This window comes from Paramisgurnus dabryanus, chromosome 8, assembly GCF_030506205.2.
Source record: "Paramisgurnus dabryanus chromosome 8, PD_genome_1.1, whole genome shotgun sequence".
Lineage (NCBI taxonomy): Eukaryota > Metazoa > Chordata > Actinopteri > Cypriniformes > Cobitidae > Paramisgurnus > Paramisgurnus dabryanus.
The window spans coordinates 528,599-554,790 of NC_133344.1; the positions used below are offsets into that span (position 1 = coordinate 528,599).

General features: G+C 36.4%; 1 protein-coding gene and 1 long non-coding RNA gene across 3 annotated transcripts; both read left to right on the forward strand.

Moving 5' to 3' along the window:
- Positions 1-8,859: 8,859 nt before the first annotated feature.
- Positions 8,860-18,671, forward strand: LOC135770623 (uncharacterized). Its single transcript, XM_065280262.2, has 3 exons — positions 8,860-9,112; positions 13,925-14,465; positions 17,231-18,671. The coding sequence occupies exons 2-3, from the start codon at positions 13,988-13,990 to the stop codon at positions 18,250-18,252; spliced, it is 1,500 nt and encodes a 499-aa protein (XP_065136334.1). The 5' UTR covers positions 8,860-9,112; positions 13,925-13,987; the 3' UTR covers positions 18,253-18,671.
- A 3,676-nt stretch (positions 18,672-22,347) lies between these two features.
- LOC135770197 (uncharacterized) lies at positions 22,348-25,262 on the forward strand. 2 transcript variants are annotated; one of them, XR_010542565.2, is made up of 5 exons: positions 22,348-22,503; positions 24,153-24,209; positions 24,349-24,412; positions 24,700-24,761; positions 24,921-25,262. It is a non-coding gene; the product is annotated as an uncharacterized lncRNA (long non-coding RNA). The 2 variants fall into 2 exon arrangements; XR_012337146.1 differs by having other exon boundaries at positions 24,700-25,262.
- Positions 25,263-26,192: the final 930 nt, after the last annotated feature.

Below are 26,192 nucleotides of genomic sequence, written 5' to 3' on the forward strand. Positions count from 1 at the left end.
TTATGTGGGGCCCAACTGGGCAACACACATAGGGCCCATATTGCTCCCACCTAATGAAGCCCACAAGTTATTTACCAGGGCCCAGTATGGGTTTTTAATGGGTACTAGACTGGTCCCTTATTATGTTATAATTATACTATTAATGCTTAATTGTAATTTACTTAATATATTCATTTAAATAATTTATTTGTTTAAAATTGATAACCGATAAAACATAATTTCAGTTCGATAAATATCAGTTTCAGCATTAATATTCAATTTATTCATCTATAACATCACAAAACATGAAGGAGGTACAACATGAAAAATCAAATAAAAAACTGTAAATGTTCAATATATCAAAATACTTTGTTGTCATTTTATTACACTTTCAACACTAAAATAATCAACAACATTTAAAAACTGCTAATGCAGGTAATGACTAACAATTTAACATAACACTTAAAGGAAAACGCCCACATTTCGGGAATTTAGCTTATTCACCCTATCTCCCAGAGTTAGATAAGTCCATACATACCTTTCTCATCTCCGTGCGTGCTATAACTCTGTCTGACGCAGCCCCCGCTAGCTTAGCTTAGCACAAATACTGGAAGTGAATGGCTCCAGCTAGCATACTGCTCCCAATAAGTGATAAAATAACGCCAACATTTTCCTATTTATATGTTGTGATTTGTATAGTCACATCGTGTACAAATAATTATTATCATTATTATTATAGAATTTATAATAAAAAATTGCACAAAGTGAAATTAATAGCACAAAGCAAATTGTTTTTGCACAATAAACCCACAAACATTAGCCAGCTAAAATGAAAAGTGCCCTTTCCCCTCTGAATCAATAGCACAGTGAAGGCTACAGTCATGAGTTACCTCAAGCACCGCTCGTTTGTTACTGGGGCGATAGAGCATTCGTGACAATATAATAATTACTAACATGACAACGAGCCACGGAACAACCGCAATAGTAGTGACTACCCTGTTCATGTAATAGTGTCACTAACGTTACATTAGATCTAGCTAATGGCACTGTTACAGTAAACTAACTTAGTCATCTAAAAACATAACGGAACACTTACCGTAGCCGCAGGTGATCCGCTGTCTTGTCTGTATGATCGATGTGATGTCCGTATTCTTCACGTTTCATTGTCCGTCTGGCAAATACAAATTCCATTTTTTTAAAATAGTCGTCCTCTGTGAAATGTTTTGAGCAATGATGGTGGATACAGGTGTGTGTGGAGCTATATCCAGAGCAAGCAGCCATTGTTTCATCAGGTCAGTGTTTTGGGTTGGAATTCTATAAAATATCATGGTACTTTTTCTCATGTGTTTATTGTTGCAGCTCTTTACAATACAGTAAACACCCATGATTGTAATACATTTACTATCTAGCAATCGCTAACTCCGTTATTCCAACTCTAAGAGAACTCTCTGCTCCTCACCACGTGTTTTCTCACTCAGGTGCTCGGAGCAAATCTCTCCGCCCAAGCAGCAGTGCTTCACCTGAGAATATAGTTCCCAGTATTATACAAATAAAAGATGTGTGTGTCTCATACAAACTTGTTATTTGTACACGATCTGACTATACAAATCACAACACATAAATAGGAAAATGTTCGCATTATTTTTTCACTTAATTGGGAGTAGTATGCTAGCTGGAGCCATGTACTTCCAGTCTTTGTGCTAAGCTAAGCTAGCGGGGGCTGTGTCAGACAGAGTTACAGCACGCACGGATTGAGAAAGGTATGTATGGACTTATCTAACTCTGAAGGATATGTTGAATAAGCTAAATTCCCAAAATGTGGACATGTTCCTTTAAACCCTGAAAACAACAACAAAAAATCAAATGCACACAAATATTAAAGGTCAAGTTCTTCCTGATTCCATTTTTTAAACCCTAGTTATTGTGTAATGTTGCTATAATAGCATAAATAATACCTGTAAAATGATAAAGTTCAAAGTTCACTGTCAGGCGATATATTCTCTTTAATAGAATTCCTCTTTCAAAGCCTACAGTGAACGGCCGGTTTGGACTACAACCCTCTATTTCCTGCTTTAATGACATCAGTAAAACGATTTTTTTTTACTAAACTCCGCCCACATGAATACGTCAGTCACCAGCTTTGGCTCAAACGGCTCTGCTAAGCTAAGCTGCTATCGAATCACAACACACTAAACAAACTACACAATCAGAACTCGATACATATTTCTGTAGGAGGGACTTCATAGAACAAGGAAGACATCAGACCGTTTTGAGGACAGTGAAAACAGTGCTATACAGGTAATATAAATATCAACTAATAAATATCAACTTTATGGTTATATAAGTGTAAATATTGCTCATAATGGATATGAAATGAGAGTTGTGTCTTACTATATATGCTAAATATATTACTCAGATTGTAATACTGTGGTGTTTTCTTTAGAACTGTATATTAAATATAGATAACTGTAACCAATGTGGGTCTGATCACCGGCCGGCACCATCGCCACGAGCGTTCTGGCTGTGATCATCTGATGTCTGCTGGTCACACATGTGGATTATACAGGACCCTTGAGAAAGATTTTGGTAGATTCTCATTCCAAATGGTTGGAAATTTATCCTGTAACAAATGTCACTTCACAAACTACCATCATGAAAATGAAACTGTGTTTTAGCACACATGGATTGCCTAAAATGATAGTGACTGACAATGGAAGATGTTTTACAAGTGAAGAATTTAAGAGTTTTATGATGAGAAATGTCATTCAGCATGTTATATTCACTCCTTATCCTACATCGAATGGTCTCACAGAACGTGCTGTACAAACTTTCAGAGAGGGGATGAGGAACTAATCCGGTTTGAAAGGTAAACGCATTAATGTAAACATAGCCTGAATCTCCAATCCTACATTTACAAAGCTTTCTTTTTGCTTTTGTTGTTTTTATAGGACTTTGGTCCTGTTAGGAATGAGCGACTCAAGTAGATCTCAACTTACATTTCAGCAGGTGACAATCCAGTTGTTGCACGAGGAGTGAATCTATAACTTTTGCTACGTTTACGCCTTTCATTTACACTACACCACAGTTTTTGACCCTCATAAACGGAGTTGTTCATAAACACTGAAGGCCCTGTTTTAGTTTGAGAACTCCGGGTTCAGTGTATGTGAGGAACTACAGTTTTGGTCCAAACTGGATTCCTGCAGTAGTTGAAAGTTGTACTGGACCTTTATCTACAAAACTGCTATAGGACAGGGACAGATTGTGAGAAGAGATGTGGACCAAATCAGAAGTCGCAGTGCTGATGAGCTGTTGGAGATCTCAGAGAATGAACAGGATTGATGCTTGATGCCAAATATGGATTTTGCCAAAGCACCTGGAGTGAAAGAGATGTCTGCCAATCACCCGAATTTCCTCTTACTGAAAAAGAAACGAACCTTCCCACAAAGATCAGGAAGAGAGAGATGCCCTCTGGCCTATTTGAAAGACTGTGTGTCAAAAAACTTAAATATCACATCTGTTCAAAACAAAACCAGAATAAAATGCAACATTTGTGACCTTTTGTTTAGGTGTTAAAATAACGTAATCATAATGTTGGAATAAGACAGTTAAAACATATTTATTTGTAAATATCCTATAAACCTGAAATAAACTTGACAAACTATATATTGTTGGAAAGGTCTGGGAATATAGATTTCATATTCCAAGGCCATTTGATGATAGAAGTTGTACAGTGACAGTCATTGTGTTAAATGTCACTCACCCCATAAGAATACATATGAATGATTATATATTTATAACACTAATACCCAATAAACATGAAATAATCTTGACAAACTATATATTTTTGCAAAGCTCTGAGAATGTAATTTTTATATTTCAAGGCCATTTGAGCATAGAAATTTAGTAGTGACAGTAATTTTGTTCATTTTCACTGACCCCGTAGGAGTACATATAAATTCGTACACTGTAAAAAAAATCTGTATAAATTACAGTATTACTGGGTATTACTGGCAACTAGCTGCCAGTAACTTACTGTAGATTTTACATTTATGTTATTTAGGCAAGGCAAGGCAAGGCAAGTTTATTTGTATAGCACATTTCATACACAGAAGTCATACAAAGTGCTTTACATACAGTAGAAATGAGAAAACAATATATAAAAGAGAAAAAAGAAAATGTAAAAATAATAGATATATGATAAAATCACAATAAAAACAAAGATAAATGAGCAGCTGTTATGTGATTTCGATCAATTTCAGGTCAAAAATAAAATTTCTTTCGGAATCGTTCCTGATGCATCCCTGATTAACCAACACACCCTACTATTTTAGGTAAATTTTTATTTACTAATGATTCTTATATGGCAAAAGTTTGTTCAAAGTTAAATAAACATGAAACTTTTTCAGTCTTTATCTTCTACAGTAAGTTACTGGCAACCAGCTGCATAATTACAGCAAATTTTTTACAGTATATTCTTTAAATAAATCGATGAATCTTCAAAAATCTTGACAAACTATATACTGTTGGAAAGCTCTAGGATTGTAGTTTTCATATTTCAAAACCTTTTTGCATCAAAAACAATGCAGAGACAGTAATTTATTAATTTGTGACAAGATAATGCAGCTAACCGTTGACACCTAGTGGTCTTCATTGGTAAAACCACTAAAAGTGCAATAGAAACCTCACTTTGGGTTTTTACCTTGAAATTTGGTTCCAAACTAGTTGAGACTTGTGCCTTTATTGTTGTGGTGTTTTGGGAGTAAAACATTTTAATTTTTATATAAATTTGATTAAAGAGTATAGACTTTATTGCATTATTTTTATTATTTCAAAATAAGTTTAAAATGGTATGGTATAACTATTTTTATTTTATTTTATATATACAACTTCAAACACTAAAGTGTGAAACTTTGAAGTGTCTTCTCTAAAACAAGACCAAGATTTTGCTTCTAGGCCAAATGTATCTCATCTTTATTAACAGTGATTTGTTTTATAATGGTAGGCAGGACTGGATTAATAGTCGGGCATACCAAGCATTTTCTTGGTGGGCCGACATACATTTAAACCAAAGTAACATAAACACCTGGTTGTATGGTCATGATGTTTTTTAAATGTCTTATTCCATAGTGGTTAGTTTAACACCTCAACAAAATGTCTCAAAAATTTGCTATTTGGTTTGGTTTTGTTTCGTAGTGATCAGACGTGATACTTAAATCATGCCAATTAGGTATTTCACAATATTTTAAAACGCCCTTTTTGTTTTTATTTAATGTTGTGCTGCAACAAATTACAATGAAAATACAACGTTGTGAAAACTTTTGTGATCATATTCTAATCTGATCATATAGTCCAGGCAAAATAGCGTTTTACGACAGACTAATTGTAAAATAATTTTTTTCAGCACAGATAATTTCTATGAGGTGTCCAGAACAACATACTAAAAGTCCTTAGAAATCCTAGTTGAGGAAATATGTTAATTTCTCATCAATCCGAAATGTGTGCCAATAAGGCCAGACTACAATACACCCCAATGGGGCTATTTTTTCCTTTACTCCTATCAAAATGAAACTTTACACAATGAAAGTACCCATGAAAAGTAATTTTTTTTGTATTACAAGTTGCTTTGAAAATTAATTTTAATATGCAAATGAGCTATACACTATTCGAATATGCCCAAAATACACCCAGAAGTAACGTTTTGGTATTACAAGTTTCTTTTGAAATGAATTTGAATATCCACATGAGCTTTACACTTATTTAATATGTCCTAATTTGCATAGGCAGAAACATCATTCATATGTATGATAAATATATCAGCCCAATGTTCATCCAATCATCCTGCTGCTTTTAGACTGGCCTCTAACCTGAAAACTGCCTGGCTTGGTAGTTCCTGCCAGCTGTATAACCCCCACCGGTATAATCTTCAGGGTCACGGAGGAACACAAGCCTCCCCACCACAACAAGGTAGCAACAGAAGGGGAGGCCTTTTTTGGTGTTTTTGGTGATTTTGTTTTTACATCTTTTTTTAAATCCAGCCTGGATCCTCAACCCCTTCTCTGTGTCTCTTGGTTCTGGCACCTCCTATATCAGTTCCTGGTTTGTTCTTTGCTTAGTTCTTCCCCTCTGGGTCATATTCATCTTATAAATAAGGCAACTGTGAGTTTGTACAGCTATTACCACAACATTTTCCACAAATGTTAGTGCAAGGGGGTCCATGTTTTTTGCATGTGCATCTCTTTGTGCTGCAGTCTTTCTTGCAACTACAGTGGACGTAACTATCAACTACAAAAGTGCAGCAGTAAGTAAACATGATTTTAAATGGTATGGATCAATGTTTCTGCGTATGTAATGATTGAGCTGAAGTTTAGAGCTGCTGTGTGCATCATGCCATCCAGAACTGAAGCCCGGAAAATGCCGCTATAAAGTATAATGTGGTTATAATGTAACGCTATAGCCTATAATGTAAGTGAGCATCTTATTTATGTATTTAATTTTTTTCAATTCAAGTTTATTTATATATAGCGCTTTTCACAATTTGGTACCTTTTAGACCTATGCGTATGTGTTTAGTCATAGCAGTGATTAACAATCCCTACTGAAAAATTCAGCTAAGACCAGCATAAGCTGGTAACTGGTTTTTGCTGATTTAAGGTGGCAGTAGCTGGTTTAAGCTGGTCCTCCCAGCCTGGGAAAAAATTGACATGGTGTTGGCTCGTTACACTGCTTGGCTGATCTGTCATTATTGGCATTAATCTCCCATCCAAAACATGGCACCCCCAAGGTTTTGGGTCCATAGGTTCACTTCCCCCTTTCCACTTCATAATTTGGTAAAAGACCCAACGACTATGGAACTTTGCAGCTGCTGACGTTGGAGGGAGAGATTGAGTTCTGAGTTACTTTAATAAAGAATTGCCTGTATCTTAGCATGTCCAGTGATTCATCCTTTTGCCCCCATACAGTGATACCAGAGCATTTTCACCTGCAATGATGATGCCTTTTCCCACATTTTCCTGTGACTGGCTAAACACCTTTATTGGTGTTATTTAGTGTCATTCTTTACTTTTTTCAGTGCCATCCCTTTCCTATGCCAAATAGACGAGATGTAGAATTACAGCCTCAAAATGATTGTGGTTGGATTGTTTGAAGAGCTCGATGTGTCATCTTGAATGGAAAAAGTCTGAAATCATTTAGTTGCTTTTAAATAAAAATCTATAATACGGTAGGGTTTTCGTTCCCTGATTAAAATGTAAGTATGGAAAACAATCAATTACACATTCTTAATAAAAATGTCATTTAAATTCTGAAACATAAGAGGATTTTATATAAATTGTTTCAGCACTGACTCATAATAGTGCCCCAACAAAATAAATGGCCAATTGCACTGCATTGTAATGAATGTATTTTGTAATGCAATTTTTTTACCCATATCAGTGCTGCAAGGAAACCTCAGGTACATTTATGCTGTTATACTAGTGACCTTAAGAAAAAAGGAATCAGTCTTTCTTGTGTTTTGTTAATGCATTTACTGTGTTGATCTATTTTCTAACTTAACATGCATTTAAATTGTACAGATTTTGCTAGTGCTGCAATTCAGATTGCTTTAGTGAGGCAACTTTATCAGATGAATATAACCCAGAGGGGAAGAACCAAGTAAAGAACAAACCAGGAAATGATATGGGGGTGCCCGAACCAAAAGCCACAGAGAAGGGGTTGAGGATCCAGGCTGGATAAAAAACAAAAAATGTAAAAACACAAACACACAAAAAAAACACAACCCTCCCCTTCTGTTCAGGCTTGTGTTCCTCCGTGACCCTGAAGATTATACCGGTGGGGGTTATACAGCTGGCAGGAACTACCAAGCCAGGCAGTTTTCAGGTTAGAGGCCAGTCTAAAAGCAGCAGGATGATTGGATGAACATTGGGCTGATATATTTATCATACATATGAATGATGTTTCTGCCTATGCAAATTAGGACATATTAAATAAGTGTAAAGCTCATGTGGATATTCAAATTCATTTCAAAAGAAACTTGTAATACCAAAACGTTACTTTTGGGTGTATTTTGGGCATATTCGATTAGTGTATAGCTCATTTGCATATTAAATGTAATTTTCAAAGCAACTTGTAATACAAAAAAAATTACTTTTGTACTTTCATTGTGTAAAGTTTCATTTTGATAGGAGTAAAGGAAAAAATAGCCCCATTGGGGTGTATTGTAGTCTGGCCTTATTGGCACACATTTCGGATTGATGAGAAATTAACATATTTCCTCAACTAGGATTTCTAAGGACTTTTAGTATGTTGTTCTGGACACCTCATAGAAATGATCTGTGCTGAAAAAAATTCTTTTACAATTACTTCTATTTTTTGCTCCAAAATGAGTTAGTTTGCCTGGACTAATAATCTCTTTGTCCTACACTATCTTTATGACTTTGAAAGCTTGATGTTTTGTCTTTATTCTTCAGCAATTATTTTTCCACCCCATTTTTTTCATTTAGTCATTACTTTATACAATAGTCTGTGATGATTTTTGGTCATAATTGAGACGCCATTTTAAAGCAGTGAGCGTCTTCTGTCTCCAGTACAGCAGGAGGCGCTGCAGCTCTTTAGTCTGCAGATAAACTCACTAAAGAAAGAAAAGAGCTCGCAAGTACAAGAAATGGGTATTACAGAATTCACAATGGTTAATATTTTAAATAAAGGGACAAATAGGGGCAGGCTAATAAGGGCAATAATGAGGTTCTTAAAAAAAAACATCGCGGTAATTAATATAATTTAATCAGATTCTTGCAGATTATCTTTGTCACACTCCAGTACAGTAGGTGGCGGTATGCACCTTTACAGTTGGTTTGCAACCCGCCAGTAAACCCACAAAAGAAGAAGAAAAAGCTCGCGTGTGATGTGTTTGTGTATCCTCAGTGTTTTTCTCTCGTGTGTGTTTCATTGAGTGTAAACAGAGTTTTGTCTCTGTGTATTTAAGTGTTAATGATGGATGAGATGTGCTGTAAATGAGTAGGAACTGATCTGTTCATGCTATTGATGATATTATCACAGAAATCTCTCAGCTGAAGAAAGAGGTGGCGTTACTGGAGACAAAGCTGAGGTCAAGAGGAGATTTAGCAATAAATCGAGAGGTTTGTACAGCTTTTACATCATTTATCGGAATCACTCTTGTATCCGTTGAGTTACATATTGTTTAAAATGTGGTCAGTTTTACATTGTGTGAGATTTAAAGAGTTAAAAGGATGAGACGGACAAAGTAAATAAATTGTATAGAAGGTGTATTTACAAGGTTTACATTGAACTTAAAACAACACACTAAAACTCAAGACTGCTAAAAGAAAGGAATATAAAACTTAAAACAATCTAAAAGTCCAAGTGTCCTCTTGTGTGTGTATATACAAATGAAGAAAATTATATCTAAAGTCCCTAAAACGTCCAAATACACAAACATTACAGACCATACAGCAACTGTTTGTTTTAGCTATAGCAGAAGCTAATAATGCGCACTTGTTTTTATTTTTATTATGATGAATTCAATGTATATAAGACCAAGGTAGACAGTCAAAATAACACAACAATACAATGAACAGTAAACATGCATAAAGTCAAGGGGAGGTACACAAATATATATTGCATATGATTTACTTTCTTATTACTTGAGAAAAATGTTGTCTTCATATACATTTAAATTTCTTTTTCAAGAACCAAAAATAAAGGTTTATCTTTACAATATTTGCATTTATGAATATAACATTTTGCATGAATTAAAATAAAGTTAATGATAAAATATTATTTCCTTTTCTTGGAGGAAATCTTTGTAATGCCAAATAAAACATTTTCTAAATATAGAGAAAAGGTGGGGTCAATATGTACAATTATAAATCTAGATAAATCCATTAATTTCTTACATGAGAGCAAGCGCCAAAAACAATGAAAAAGTTTCTTCTACTGTATCACAAAAGAAGAGTTTAGATCAATATGCTTTTTAAATTTAACAAAGAAATGTATTCACTGGATAGTATCTGTGTCATATTTTGAATGTAATTTCCTTTACTTAATATTAACCAATAGAAATGTGTTTGGTAGATTCCAAATGGGCTTCCATTCTAGACCTTCCACCTATTCTCTTTTACAGTAGAAAACACAATTTGTAGTGGTGACAATGGGTCTCATTCACTAATAAATGTGTGTGCACGCATGCTTAGTGAATGAAACACATTGTTTTGTTGCAGCAAAGAACGAATAATTCTATTAACATGAATAACATCAGGTTTAAAGAGAAATTTTCCTATTAAAATGTCAAAACATCAAAAAAAGGGAGGGGGCACATTGCTGTTTTGACAATTAGCTTTGAATAACAATAGTACTCCTTGCGTCTATAAAACAATGTGCTCTAGTGATGGGCAATTTTGAAACACTGCTTCATGAAGCCTCAAAACATTTATGAATCTTTTGTTTTGAATCATTGGTTCGGATCGTGTTTCAAACTGGCCAAGTCAATAGGGCTGTAGCGATACACAAATCTCCTGATCCGATCCGATACACGGACATTATAAATAACAAAGAATCAACAAAAGCATGCTATATCATAGCTTTATTTTCCAGCAGGCCTGTTGACATGAAGCTGTAGTAGGGCACAGACCTCCCACTACTTACAGAAAACAGAACAGTACACAAACATGTGTTGATTTTCTCAGCAATATTGCAATTCTCTAGACTTGACTGGCTGAGAATATTAGTTTTACACGTTTATATCATTTATACTTTCTGCTTCTATTTCCCTGCTCTGCACAAAAAAAATCTGATGTCCATCAATAGGAGCCAGCCAGAAAGGATTGAGTCAGAATATGATTGATATTATTTAAAAACTTACTTTAGTTTTGTCATGGTTTTTGATTTGCTGGCGGTCAAACCCAGGCAGGCGCTCCTGGTGGTCTGACTGACTGGATCTAATTATGTTGAATTATTTTAACACATTATTGATTAATTAATAGCATGAGTTAACACGTTAATGCTGCCATTTAATATTTATATTTGATTTTTAAAACTTAAACTTGAGGCACAACATAGGACACTTGGGCATGAAAAAAAATTAGTTTGTTTCCGGTCTCCGACCTACCCTGTCAATTTATGTGCGACCCAAATTTATTTTATGAGCTTGGGAACGAAATAATACACATGAAATAAATACACAAAAAAAACTTTAAGGCGAACTATAATTAAATTTTTAGTACAGCACCGTTTTTGTAAAGCATGCGATGCAACTTCCTCCTGCAATGCTAAAAACAAGGCAGCTACACAACCGTTAACACAATCGTTCACACATTGTTCGTCACTTACAAAGGCACTGCTAACTTTCGGTGTGCGTTCGAGATGATGTTTCGTGCACAGCAACGTAATCTTTTGCCCCCACCGAAAGTTGCAACTTGCAGACCAAAAAAGACGAGCTGAACAACGACATGAAAGTGGGCTTTTCTCTTCCAGAGAGCACAAACCAAGGCTATGTTTTTTTTTTACACACACACACACACACTGACGCAAAGGGAATAATGTGCTTCCATTCATTATGGGCCAGGGAACTACACTAACCTTTTCCACCGGTGGCACTTGCGCTACCAACTTTTTCAGTTACTGGCGCAAAATATGATTTGGTCGCACATATTTTTTTCAAGTTATATTAAGGCGCTCTGGATAATAATGAACAATAATGAAACTGTATTGCATACAGATATGCTTTTTATTTTACTTGCCATCTTTTAAACCACATGCCGCCTTGTTTTCTTAAACGTTGCAGTGTTTCCCACAGATCTGAAATTTACTTGGTGGTGGTAGCCGGTGAAAAGGGCAATTATTACCCCCTGACAAATAATGGTCTACTATACATGTGATGTAGAACTAATAATGTGTGACACAACACAATAATTTGATTCATTGAAAATTAATATTAATTTCACATTATATTTCACAAAAGCTGACACTGTTTGTCAAAGCACCACGAAAACACTTACTGTTTTTGCACTGATATATGAAGCAATAAGACCCCTTTTATCAAACTCAATATAATACAATACTATGTATAGTATATTAATAGACAGTGCAGGTCTATAGATTATAAATGTATGACTGATGTTATAATGGTAATAATTTCTATTAGATAGGCACTTTTACTGCTTTTGCTCTATCTTTCTATTTCTCTCTTGCCGATTTAAAAAGCTTAATCCACTCATTATTTCAGATTTAAAAGTCTACTTGCTGTCCCGGTGACAAACTTTACATTGCTTTGCTCGTTCAGTGCAATTGGCTTGACATTAGCATTGCTTTTTGCTACAATCTCGGTCCAAACTTAATATGGATATGGTTTTAGAAAAGATATGGTTTATTAATAATAAGATTGTTAAAAAAATGTGAGAAAGAAAATGCAGCGCGTGGTCGTAACAAGAACCATCGCCATAGAAACCGGAGGCACGCTGAATCTGCACTCGAGCTTTAGCGCGGTAGCGCTCATGGCCGTTTTCCGATCGACTCGGGTTATAAACAAAACATTAATCAGACTTGGGACCCAAAGTAATTAAACTAGGACCTAACCGGACCCGACAGACCATTTAAAATATAAACCCGGAACCATACGAGTCCCGCGTCCTCAGTGAAGAAAGACCTCTGCTCAAGTTCAGAAACATGGAAGACACTGCGCTTGCGTCGCGTCCCACCCAAATCATTGAGAAACAGCTGAGCACGCAAACGCACACTGATAGGGAGAGACACGACGTGCTTTCACGCAAAATGAAGCCAACGTGTTGATGGCTCAGAGCACGTTATAAAACGTATTCTTAAAATCCACATTTCTGTTTTAATAAATGCTCATAGTAAATCATAGCATATTGTCTAAAACATTAGGTAGCACATTTGCGACCCATTAAAAATTAGGGTCGCAACGGCAGTTCAAAAGGTCGCATATGCGACCATTTTGGTCGCAGTGTAGCTCCCTGATTATGGGGCATAATCACCAAACACAAGTTCAACTTTTTACCCGAGTAGATTACATACAAAATCAATGCAGAGACCCAATCAGACGCATCCTCGCAAATGACGCGAATTGGGCGGTGCAATTGAAGTCACCTCAAATATATCCGCTATTCAATTTAAATATTAAACAATTTCCTACCTATCCCTTGTTGCCACTGGAAAAAAAATATAAAATAAAATAAATTCCCTACCGACCCATGACCTAAACTGACAACCAACCAGAACCAAACTTTTTTTATGCCTTGGTAGATTTACACTGGGGCACGTGCAACAGTAAAAGGGGTCTAGATGCCCCTGGTTGGCAGGCTTAATTCTCATACCCTGCCCATTTACCTTTAAAACGGTGTTTGGAACCGTATTCCTTTGTACAACAAGTCATAGCATGAAGATAGAGCGAGATGAAAATTTTTGTTATTCTCATATTGGTTTTGACGGCTCCCTGCTCTCTAGATGCATATCTGTTACTCAAAATGCATAAAGGTTGGCAGCTCTACTATCGGCTGGCTGGCTGACCAAATCGCTCTTTCTGCAATGCGAACGGGGGTAAACACGGGGGATTTTAATGGGACTTGTGTATCAATACTCATAGCTTAAAAATCAATACATTTTTGAAAAATATAACAATTTGTATCGCTGAATCGGTAAAAACGCCCAGTCCTAGAAAAAACTCTAGGCTGCTAGATCATGTTTTGAAAAGTCTTGGGAAAATATGTTTAGAATGAGTTTTGTGGACTTATATCAGTGACTTAAAAATTTAGCTTTTTCAAAAACCACGCATAAACATTTTTCTCTCAAAAATACAAACACGTACATACATGTAGCTCATATAATATTGTAGCCCAGTTTGTGCTGAACACAGTGTTATGAGACTTATGATGAGCGGTAAAACATGTTTCTGTCTGTGTGTGTTGTGTTGTCAGGATGTGGATTGTTGTGAATCTTCAGTGTATGTGACTGATGATGGGAGTCTGGATTCAGTGTGGATGAGCAGAGATCAGAGCCGCACACCACAGCCACTGCTGGACTCTAAACTCTCTGAAGAGAAATCCAGACACACACAGGACTCCGATCTCAGTCTGACTTTACTCTGTTATACTGAGTCAAAGTCCACAGACACTCAGGACACTACAGTGTGTGACAGTAAACAGAGCTTACAGGAGGATCAAACCTCTACAGAGTCTCTGGATTCTGTCTGTAACGCTGGAGAACAGCAGCAGATCCTGCAGATGTGTTCAGTTAAACTCATCGACTGCACGAACCTCATGATGGAGATCAAAACTGAACCCATAGAAATAAAAATTGAACCCACAGAAATCAAAATTGAACCCACAGAAATAAAAATTGAAGCCACAGAAATAAAAATTGAAGCCACAGAAATAAAAATTGAACCCATAGAAATCAAAACGGAACCCACAGATGAGGAAGTTCCCACTGATGAAGATAATGATTTTATTCCATCAGGTATGTTTCTTAATTGTTGTGTTTTTTATTTTTATGTGAGCACCTGTTCTGGGTTTTGAGTCACAAACTCACAAATTAAAAGACCAAAAATGTAAGTACTAAAATTTTAAAGGAGTTTAGGATAACTTTAATACTTAATGAGGAACAGGCATGTATGCTTAAAGGGTTAATTCACCCCAAAATGATAATTTGATCATAAATCACTTGTGTTCCCTGTGTCGTCTTAAACCCCCAAGTGCTTAGATTGTCTTCAGAAGACATTTGTAGGTATTTTTAATGAAATTTGGGAGGCTTCTGTCTGTCCCATTGACTTAAACGATTTTATTCAACAATTTATTCTTCTTGGTGATTCACTGCACATTCATGAGCAGACTACAGCACATGCTGCTGATGTCACCTGACAATGTTTTTAGTTTTTATCCGCTTTTTTATTTAAGCCATTCCGGGGCTCCAGACTAACTTTTTTCACTAGGAGCACAGTGGCCCCCAGCTGAAAATTTTAGGGGCGCAACCAGAAAATTTAGGGGCACACACTGTAAATCAACGTGCTAACCAAATATTCACATTTCTACTCATTTCCACATTTCACTGATGCAGAAAGTACAATGTGCTGTTTCAGTGTCACATCACAAAAAAAGGTCAAATTTATGTAAAATGGATGTAAAAATTCAGTGGCACACTCTCAAATTTTGGTGGCAGTCTGGAGCCCTGCATTATGCAAACATTGTATACAATACTTTAACAGGCCGTGTAAATGCACAAATTACTTGCCAGGGTATTCTGTGTCCGTTGCTCGTAGTTATGGCGTTTTGCTCGTTTAAGTGCTTGTGGATTGACAAGAAAGAAATATTATCAGTGCCTGTACACTGCAAAAAATGATTTTCAAGAAAAAAATCTTAGTTTTTTGTCTTGTTTTCAGTAAAAATATCTAAAATTTCTTAAATAAAGATGCTTTTTCCTTATGAGCAAAACGACCCAAGAAAATAAGTGTAGTTTTTAGACCAATAATATCAAATTTAAGTGATTTTGTGCATAAAACAAGCAAAAAAATCTGCCAATGGGGTAAGCAAATTTTTCTTGATTTTTTCTTGAATTTAGTGTTTAAAATGTTTACGTTTTTTTTGCTTACCCTATTTACAGATTTATTTTACTTGTTTTATGCACAAAAGCACTTAAATTTGATATTTTTGGGCTAAAAACTAGACTTATTTTCTTGGGTCATTTTGCTCATCAAGAAAAAGCATCTTTATTTAATTTTTTTTTAGATATTGTTACTGAAAACAAGACAAAAAAACTAAGAAATCTAATTAGATTACATAAATAATTTTTTGCAGTGTAAAGGGTGTTCACATGATAACGATAACTATAAAAATATAGTTTTGAAAATCTTTTTATATTAAAGATAATAGTTCATGTAACAACTATAATGATAGCGATTTAACGATTTTGTCCCACCTGATGAACGATAAACCATTGACAGCCAATCAAATCTATTTGAACTTTAAGTGCACGCGCACTTAAAATGCAGTATCAAAGCTCATTGCTGAGGTCTGTAACATAAAATTACCTCGGGTATCCAGCGCTGATGCAGTTGCTGTGAAATTTACTGCTTTTTCTACCACACTGACTACGCCAAAATGTAATATATTGTTACACAAACGACTAAATTCATTGTTTAGTTACGCAAATGCAGCGAGTTGAGGACATTTGCTGGTTACCCGCTGTGTAAATGCAACAAGAACAGCATATTTACTAGGTGTGTAACGGTTCTCTGTAAAGAATCAAATAATTTGAAGTGCACAGTAAAGTTGGTACATCTAGTATTATAATACAAGTGCTCTTAGTAAAATGTTGATTTTGGCTTAGGTTTTAATTTTTGTAAATAAGCCTGTTGTGACCATGTGTACCGAAACCGTGACCCTAAAACCATGATACACACCGAATTCTGAGTAATTTGAACCGTTACATCCCTAATATTTACATATTCAGTGACATGTAAACAATTGCATAACGTTTTTATTACAAGAAATATCCAATATTAGTTATTGCCATTAATGGAAAGGGCTTTGCGTGAGAGCTGCATGCGTGAGCGAATTAGCATGAAGTTATCATTATGATGTGGTCACTAATATATTTATCATTGTAATCATTCATCTTAAGGGTTTTATACACTGTTTGTCGTGTTATTTGAGCTGTTTCTGGATGAAGGCAGACTGCTGACAGCGAGTCGTAGAGTTTAGGTATAACTTCCTAATGTCAAGTTTAACGAATTTGTGCTTAGGGTGCGTGACTAAAACACACGTGCACTTCAGTTAGTGCGGTATAATGCGATTAAAGCGTTTACATGGACGCACACTGCGATTAAAAACTGCGTACACCACCTCTTTTAATACGATTATACTAACTACAATTATGAGCTTAATCACATTATTTTAATTGAAGTATTGCGTTTACATGAGGTAAATTCACAGTATTGCCAAAATCCCATTATAATCGCATTATGAGGGTGCATGTAAACGTGGTCAGTGTCTGCTCTGCGATGTATTTTTCACTGCGTGAGAACATGGTTGGGTGTGTAACACAGACTGTTAACAATTGTTTTTAATTAGTATTAAACATTCTTTATAATAAAAATATAAAACACGGTTTTGGCAGTTATAGAGTTCTAATGACAGTGTTCAACTATAACCGTCGGACTCACGGTTATATAATAGCCTTCACACCCTTAGTTTAAAGACAATTAAATTGTTTCATGTTTCTTTCAGATGTGAAGAGTGATTCATGTTTGGATATAGAAATAACGTCCTCAACATCAAAAGAGCGACTGACAGCCCAAACTCTTTCCTGCATCACCTGTGGAAAGACATTCAGCTCACAGAGACTTTTAGAGAGACATGAGAGAAAACACACAGAACAGGAACTCTTCACCAGATCTGAGATCAGCTTTACTACCTTAGAAGAGAAGAAACTTTATTCAGAAGACCACAGAGAGAAGAAGAAGAGGAATATTCACTTTAAAGAGAAACTCTATCATTGTTCACACTGTGATAAACATTTCTGTTATAAATATCGGCTGATAGTCCATGAGAGAGTTCACACTGGAGAGAAACCTCATCACTGTTATCTCTGTGGGAAGAGTTTCCGTCAACAGTCACACTTAATAAGGCACCATAGAATTCATACAGGTGAAAAACCTTACAAATGCTCTCAGTGTGACATGACGTTTGCGGAGTCACGTTACTTAAAAGTCCATAAGAGAGTTCATACTGGAGAGAAACCTTACATCTGCGCTCAATGTGGAAAGAGCTTCTCTAATCCATCTCAATTAAGAATTCATCACAGAGTTCATACTGGAGAGAAACCTTATCACTGTAGTATCTGTGGGAAGAGTTTTAGTCAACGGTCAAGCTTACTTCAGCACCAGAGAACTCATAAAGGTCATAAACCTTTCAAATGCTCTCAGTGTGACATGACATTTATTTATTCAGGTCAATTGAAAGCCCATCAGTGTGTTCACATTGAAGAGAAACCTTGCATCTGCACTCAATGTGGGAAGAGTTTCACTGATCTATCTCAATTAAGAGTTCACCAGAGAATTCACACTGGAGAGAAACCTCATCACTGTAATCTCTGTGGGAGGAGTTTTGATCGACATGACAGTTTAGTGACACACCTGATGACTCATACAGGTGATAAACCTTTCAGATGCTCTCAGGTTGATAAGACGTTTAATCAGTCAGGTTCCTTAAAATCCCATCAGACTTTTCATACGGGAAAGAAACCTTAAAGGAATACTATAGATAATTTACTCACCGCCATGTCATACAAAATGTTGATGTCTTTCTTTGTTTAGTCGAGAAGAAATTAAGTTTTTTGAAAAAAAATATTGCAAGTTTTTTTTATTTTAATGGACTTTATTGGACCCCAACACTTTACAATTTCAACGCTGTTTCAAAGCGCTCTAAACGATTCCAAACGAGGAATAAGGACAGGGCTCCATACTGACATATGAGTGTGGTGGTATTGGCACCACCCAAGTTGTACAGCTGGTGGCACTGGGCCTCAATTGGGTGGCACCAGTCACTGAGTGCTGTAAAAAACACTAAAACTAAGTCCAAACATGTTTAATGCATTAATATATTCTAGGGATGTCAAAAAATGTATTGATTAATCGCATACAAAATAAAAGTTTGTGTTTACATAATATATTTGTGTGTGTTGTGTTTACATATACATAATAATTACATACACTCATGTATAAATGTTATCATTACAACTGTCAGTAGTGAGTAACAGGAACAGGCTGGTTGACAACCAAGAAGAGGTTGGTGACTTCTGAAGAGACAGATGGCAGCTCGGGAAGACGGCAACTGGGGTGTATGGGCTAGTACCCCTAGCCGCAGCCTCTGTGAAGAGGAACCCAAATCTAGCTACGGATCAATTTAATGAACAAAACCCCCAGGGGAGCTCGAGGGGGGGGGGGTGAAAACCCTAGTTGGAAGATTTTAAGGTTATCAACCACTAGCAACGGAAAAACGACTATGAGCGTGGTATGTCTTGCGGAAAGATCAGCAAAAATGCAAGAGGACTTAAGATCCATCAGTCACGGATAAAATGTCTGGAGCAACAGCAAGCGCCACAATGCACAGGTCTAGTGCCTGGTGAGTCAGAGGAGGAGCAGGGCCCGGAAGCACCCCATAGAGCCCAGAGCCTCCAAGTGGTGCAAACGTTCCCTCCGGTCATGCAGCCCGAGAATAGGAGGATTAGGTGGCCTCAAGCATATAAAACCGCTAAGTGGCAGACATTTGATGATGATGTGGATAAGGTGCTGGAAGCAATGGCCAGAGAAAGTGCCCTGTGCCAGAGAAAGGGAACCCTTGGGCACTTGAGCTGCTTCCCAAGAGCTTTGGGGGAAGGGTGGTATCGCTGGAGGCATGACCAGGTGCTCAAAACAATTGCAGAGGGCATCCAGGCTACTATCAGCAACTGCCGGAAGTCAAAGCCCTCCAAGCTAACCATCAGCTTCATCAGGGCTGGAGAGAAACCAGAAAGATCTGCCAGGGTAATATCAGGGCTTCTGAACACGGCACAGGACTGGCAGCTGAAAGTGGACTTATGCAGACAACTGAAGTTCCCTCAGCATGTTGTCAATTCCACCTTGAGACCTGACATTGTCTTGGTATCTGAGGCAACAAAGAACCTGGTCATGTTGGAGCTCACTGTGCCATGGGAAGACCGAATGGAGGAAGCTTTTGAGCGGAAGAGGGCGAAATATGAAGGCCTCATCAATGACTTCCATAACCAAGGCTGGAAGGCAAGGTGCTTACCTGTAGAGGTGTGGTGCAGAGGCTTTGCAGGGCAGTCCCTCTACAGGGCCTACACTGCACTCGGCATCACGGGTGAGAGAAGAAGAGCTATCTGCAATAGCACAGAGGCTGCAGAGAAGGCTTCGAGGTGGCTCTGGATCAAAAGACCTCGGGCTGCTGTACAAAGGCTTGCGTTGAATTCATACTTAAACATTGCGTATGGAAAAAGCTGTAAATGTGCTTTCGCACCAAATAATCAGATGTATGAATCTCTGCGTACGTAAGATTCCACGTACATTCTCTTTGTACATCCCAATTAACACGAAATTGAGCGCACATGCACGAGCGCACAAGCACAACACCACACCTTGTCTCCTCCCTCAATTAAATTAATATAAATATGGTAATTAGTCCCATTTGGCAAAATAAACCTGCAAGAACATGGCTCAAGCAAGAAACAAAATTTCACTGAAAATGAATTAGAGGTGCTACTATCAGAGGTAGAAACCAGAAAAAAGAGAAAAAGAGTGGGAGAGTTTGATGCCGTCAACGCGGTGGGATCTGAGAATCGCACCATAAATGAACTAAAGAAGAAATTTTGACATAAAGGTGAAAGTTAAGCGGAGAACTGCTGCGCACCGACAAAGTGTGGGCAAAACCGGCGGTGGTACAGGGGCCAGTGAACTTACACCCTTGTATCAGAGAGTTGCCTCTATTGTAGGAGACACGTTAATCTCTGGAATCATATCTGTTGATGTGGGAGACTTGGATACACTACAGGACTGCCAGGAAGGTGAGTAATTTAAAAGGTATTTCCTTAACTTTGAGACATATAGCCTACCAACCATCATTTAATTTTAATCACTGTCCCTATTTCCAAATTCTGACCCAACTCAGCGCAGAGCTCCAAGAGTATAGCCCTTGGCAATCTGAAATAAGCCAGTCATCAATTTAATTAGGAGGTTGAATCACTTTGGTGTGAGCAAGACTATACTTGAAATGGTTTATAAAAATTTTGTGGAAAGTATTTTGGTTTTTAATATAACATCATGGTATGGCAACCTGACTGTTGTGAGTAAAGGTAGACTTTCCAAGATTGTGATTGAGGCAAGCAAGATAATTGGCAAGACACAGAGACACTTGAATGATCTTTATCGTGGGCAAAAGTAAGGAAAAGGCCTTAAAGATAGTAGGGGATGTTTCCCATCCTCTACATAGCAAGTTTCAACTGATGCCGTCGGGTACACGTTATAGGCAACCACGAGTAATTAGGAAGGTTTACCAATTATCCTTTGTGCCAAATGCTGTCAAGATTTTAAATGGCAATGATTGATGTGTACTTTGTTTTTATCTCCCTTTTTATTGTATTTTATGTGTTATGTGTTGTATTGATGTATGTGAAGCCAGAGACAAATTTCCACTACGTGGACAATAAAGTAAAGTAAAAGTAAAGTAAAGTAAAAATCATCGTGGCCAGAAAATTATTGTGGTTCGTCCAGAACCGCAGATTCGTCCAGATTCGTCCATTGAAAATGTCCTCTAATTAAGCCAACGCTGCCATTGCTAGACGGGTTGTATCAATTTGCACATGCTTTATATATGTTCTTTTAAATATTTTAATAAGACTCGTGTGACAATAATATGTCAATTAATTTATCAATTACAATTTATAAGCAATATCTGACAGCTGGTGGTGCGATAGAACAATTCGTAGTGTAATATTTGCCACATCACCAATGGAAAAAAATTATGACAAATGTACTTAGACCAGGCTTTATGTTTATGTGGAGAAATGCATATTCTTCATTAATTTCACTGTTGGTTCATCTGACCATGAATGTGAGAGCTGGCGTACGTCGCGTTTTTGTGCGTTGATACATGAGGCTCCAGTAGGGTGGCCATTTGTGCCAGTTCCGCTGGACAAAACCTGAACAGGATTTCGGGTGCGTTCTCCGGATACCATCGCATACGTCATCGAAGTTCTCAGATTTCAGTTAAAATACATTAGAAAATTAAGATTTATTTCTTTTAAAACATACAATCATTGTAGTTTCATTCTTACCTTGAAATGTAATGGTTGCTTTTCTGAAATTGAACCCGAAATATTAAACCTTGATGACGTATGTGTTCGACCAATGTGACTTCCGGAGAACGCACCCGAAATCCTGTTCGGGCCGTGTCCGGCGTAACTGGTGCGAAGTGCCACAGTAGGCCCCAGATCCGTGGACAATTTGGATTTCTACAAAGACGTGTGTATTTTCTATGAGGACATTCTCTGGTCCTAACAACGCGACATGTCTTCCCCATCAAACAGCATATACATTTACAACACATAGCTATCGGGGCCAATTACATCCTTATGCTGAAAGTGTATTGTTTGCATGCGTTTTAAAGTTTTGACAGTTTAAACTTTCATCTTCCTCAAAGCTGCACTGTTAGATGTCGCTGTAGATTTAGCAGTACATTACTGTAAAAATCCACAGTACTATACTGTATGTGTACATTACAGTACAGTACTGCAGGTCATAATGCATTCTGGGTAAATTTGTTTGAGCGGGAACATTTTACAGTATATTTTGGTCTTGATGTAACCTTGCTGTAGCCATTGCTGTAATGTGCCAGGTGTACTTGCAATAATCAGAGAAAGTGCGCCAGAGTCAAATCACACAGAGGGAGAGAGAGCACAACTCCTGGCTGCAGCTGAAGGAGGATGATTGATTTCTGGCAGTTCGGTAAGTTTGAAATATTTCTGTTTCATGAAAACTTAATTTTTAGTTTAAGAATGTTGTCAATAGTTTGTCACAATATTGTTTTAAACGTGCAATGACAGAAAAAACGGTCGCCAACAAAGTTTCAATCTCCCTCAGAAAGTAAGCTAACGTTACACACAGATGTCTACTGCTGCTTTTACTCGCTTTACACCTTTTTTAATGAATATAGGGTTGTTTTAACTAAATTATGAGGGTTTTGGTGAGTTTATATTGTGTTGAAAGTGTGGTGACAATGAAACTATTTTTAACGAAATGGACAAAGACAACCCGCCAGCGCGGTCTTGCGGTCCCAGCATAATGGTCGTTTATCTCGGCGTTTCATCCGTTCAGTTAGCGTCAGAGAAAAGTATTAAGTTCGACTGTTTGGTAAGGCTGACTCGTGGTTGTAAACAGACAGGACTTGTCACACCGTACACAGCATAGTACCGAACTCCTCCACAGAAGTGAAAACAAGAAACCTCATATTTAACTGAATACATGCATCGAACTCAACTTCAACCAAATATCATTCAGACCTGGGCTCATCTTAATATCAGATGAACGAAAGGGATTGCCGCGCTTGTTGTTGTTATTTTATTACGGTAACGTTATATCAGCAAAAGCAGAGAATATCTTCTCTAAAGCGTTTTACACGTCCAGTAAGTTGTCCAATACATTTTGCATATTGTTTCCACCACTTCAGATGCATTACACGCTGTATATAAGTTTCCAAAACACATCAAATCAATGCACGAAAAGAGAATGGGCTCCGCATTTACGTACCTTTGTCTTCTCGTCTCTGTCATCTGATCCTTCATCTCTGGATGTAAAATAGTCCATTATAACATCGTGTAGGAAACTGGCATCACCAGGATTGCTCAGATTTAGGCGATCATGTTTATTTTTAAAGTGAGCAGCTAGCTACTTGTTAAAAAAACTTTGCGTGAAATAGTGTTACACCGCAGCCGTCCGGGTAAAACATTAAAGGGACAGTCTTTTTACCTTGTCACTATAAATCGCTATTTTCTGCACTAAACGAGACATTTTCAGAGATTTTCTGTAGACAAGATGTTATAGAATAATAATAATAAAAAAAAGACTTATTTAGATATTTATATATAATATATAATATAACAACTAATATATATATATATATACATATATATATATATATATATATATATATATATATATATATATATATATATATACATATATATATATATATATATATATATATATATATATATACATATATATATATATATTTATATATATATATATATATATATATATATATATATATATATATATATATATATATATTTGTTTTACAACTGACTTAACACTTACAGTAATGTTTTATTTGATAGCATAGCATGATATTAGATTTAAACACTTAATACATTTTTAAATCAATCACTTTGTCTCTGCACAATGAACATTATCAAATATTATTAATGTTGTAAAATATATTGTTCATTGTTAGTTCATATTAGCTAAGGCATTACAAAATGTTAAGGAATAAACTCTTATAGTAAAGTGTTACTAAATTTTCTTTTACCATTTCCTTCACAATGTCTACTTATTTCTATGGCTAACAGATTTTGTAACATTTGTCTTTTTTACAGTCTTACCATTGCTTGTAAGCTGGATTGGGTAAGATGGATCATCTTTAAAGGCACCAGGCAAGTACATGATGTACAGTTACAAGTCATGTATTTTTTCGACTGCAATATTAAATGCTTTCACGTCACATGCAAAATTACACAGGAATGTGGCTGACTTTTTATTTGTAGTTTACCTGAGTGTCATTGCACTTTTCAGGAGTTAAGGCAGATGTGGAGGCACAACGGGTGACACCAGACACACACCAAGCACATTATGTTCGGTAAGTTTGCACTTTACCACTACAGTTTCTTTAAATACCCATGTATACACTCATTCACAATTCCCACACACAACACTGTAACACGACCATACACAACATGTACAGAATTGTCTTAGTTTGCCATGTAGAAATATACAAACAGAAATATTCAGACTTTGGTTATAAGGAATTTAATTTAATAATTGTATTTATTTAGCAGAGGTGTCCCTGGACTTTATTGACAAAAGATTTTGTTTTCAGAATAAAAAGTTGTGTCCAAATCAGTAACAATTGTACTTTCTGTTCAGGACATTCAATCATGACATGATCCATGTGGATGCTCTCCATTGAGGAAAGAGTTTGTTCAGCGGTAAGTGAATCTTCTGTATTTTAATGTAATTAGGTGTGGAACAGTAGAATAAGAGCAAAAGGTTTCAGAATAGGAGTAAATTCAAGGCTGAGTTTAATTTTTTAAGAATCTTTTTCTATCTTATATTTGTTGACTTAATGTTTATGATATTTCTAACAGGTTTCTGGATAGAATTAATTCCAAAGATGGGAAAAAGTGCACATCCAGACAAGGAGCAAGCAAAAAGACAAGGAACTTGGTGCAGAGAAAAGCTGTGGCCATTAACCCCTGTGAACAGCTTCATGCAGTCCCTGATTGAGTTCGAATGGACGACTTCAAAGTAAAGGCCACTGTGGTCTGTCTGCCATAGTTTAATGCATTTATTTTTAGTGTTAAATGAAATTCAAGTAGAATATTTAAAACTATGGGCCAGTGTTCTTTTTACCACAGTGAAATGTTACCTTTTAGTTGATGATGGACTTTAAACTGAAAACATCAAACTATGGACCTGTGTTCTATTTGCCAGAGTTAAATATGTTACAGGGGTCTCCAAACTTGTTTATACTTGTTGATTTTATTTTATGTTACTTGATTATATGTTTATTATTGTTTAAAATCTTGTTTTAAATATGTTTGTTTCAATTAAATGTTTTTTTAAATAAAATTTTGATACATACATTGCTTGGATTGCCTTTTAAATCATTATGTTTTAATTTAGCATTTTTACCATATTAATAACTATAGATTTAAACCTACATCTCTAGCTATTTTATATAATATTATTGTATTAACTGTAATAAGTAATAAATAGTATTTATGGGTCAATATAGACATTACAGTAAATTACTGTAAAAATAGACTACTGTAATAAAATATTGTAAAATTACAGTACAGTACTGCTTTGTAACTATACAGTACTAGTTTGTGTACTGTAAAATGGTATTACAGTACAGTACTGTAAAACCAAAATACAGTAACTTACTGGCAACCGTGCTGCCAGTACCGTACTGAAAAAAATACAGGGAAATCGTTAACAGTGTGCTGTACAGCCTGTCGTCTAGTGATGGGTCGTCCATGAACGATTTCCTTCATTTTGAACAAATCTTTAGTATGACTCAGGAACAAGTCGTCTCGGAGAGTGATTCATTCATTTTGTGTGCATGTGTGACCTTTATTGGTTCTGTGCTGGAAAGAGAATTGATTAGTTCATCTGTCGCATCTTCGGGTCCTCCGAGTCATTTGTTCCTTTCACACGGGACAACCCAGTGCCAGGAGTGGCGAACCTTTTCAGCATAATGAGCCAAAAAAAGGAACATTTACTTCAAAGAGCCACACAACAAATGTCTCTCACAAGGACTTGTTACCATTACAATTTATTGCTTATTACAATTTGTAATTACATACACAATAGTTTTCATGGATTTGATGGTTTGTATCAACCTTTCCCTTTTT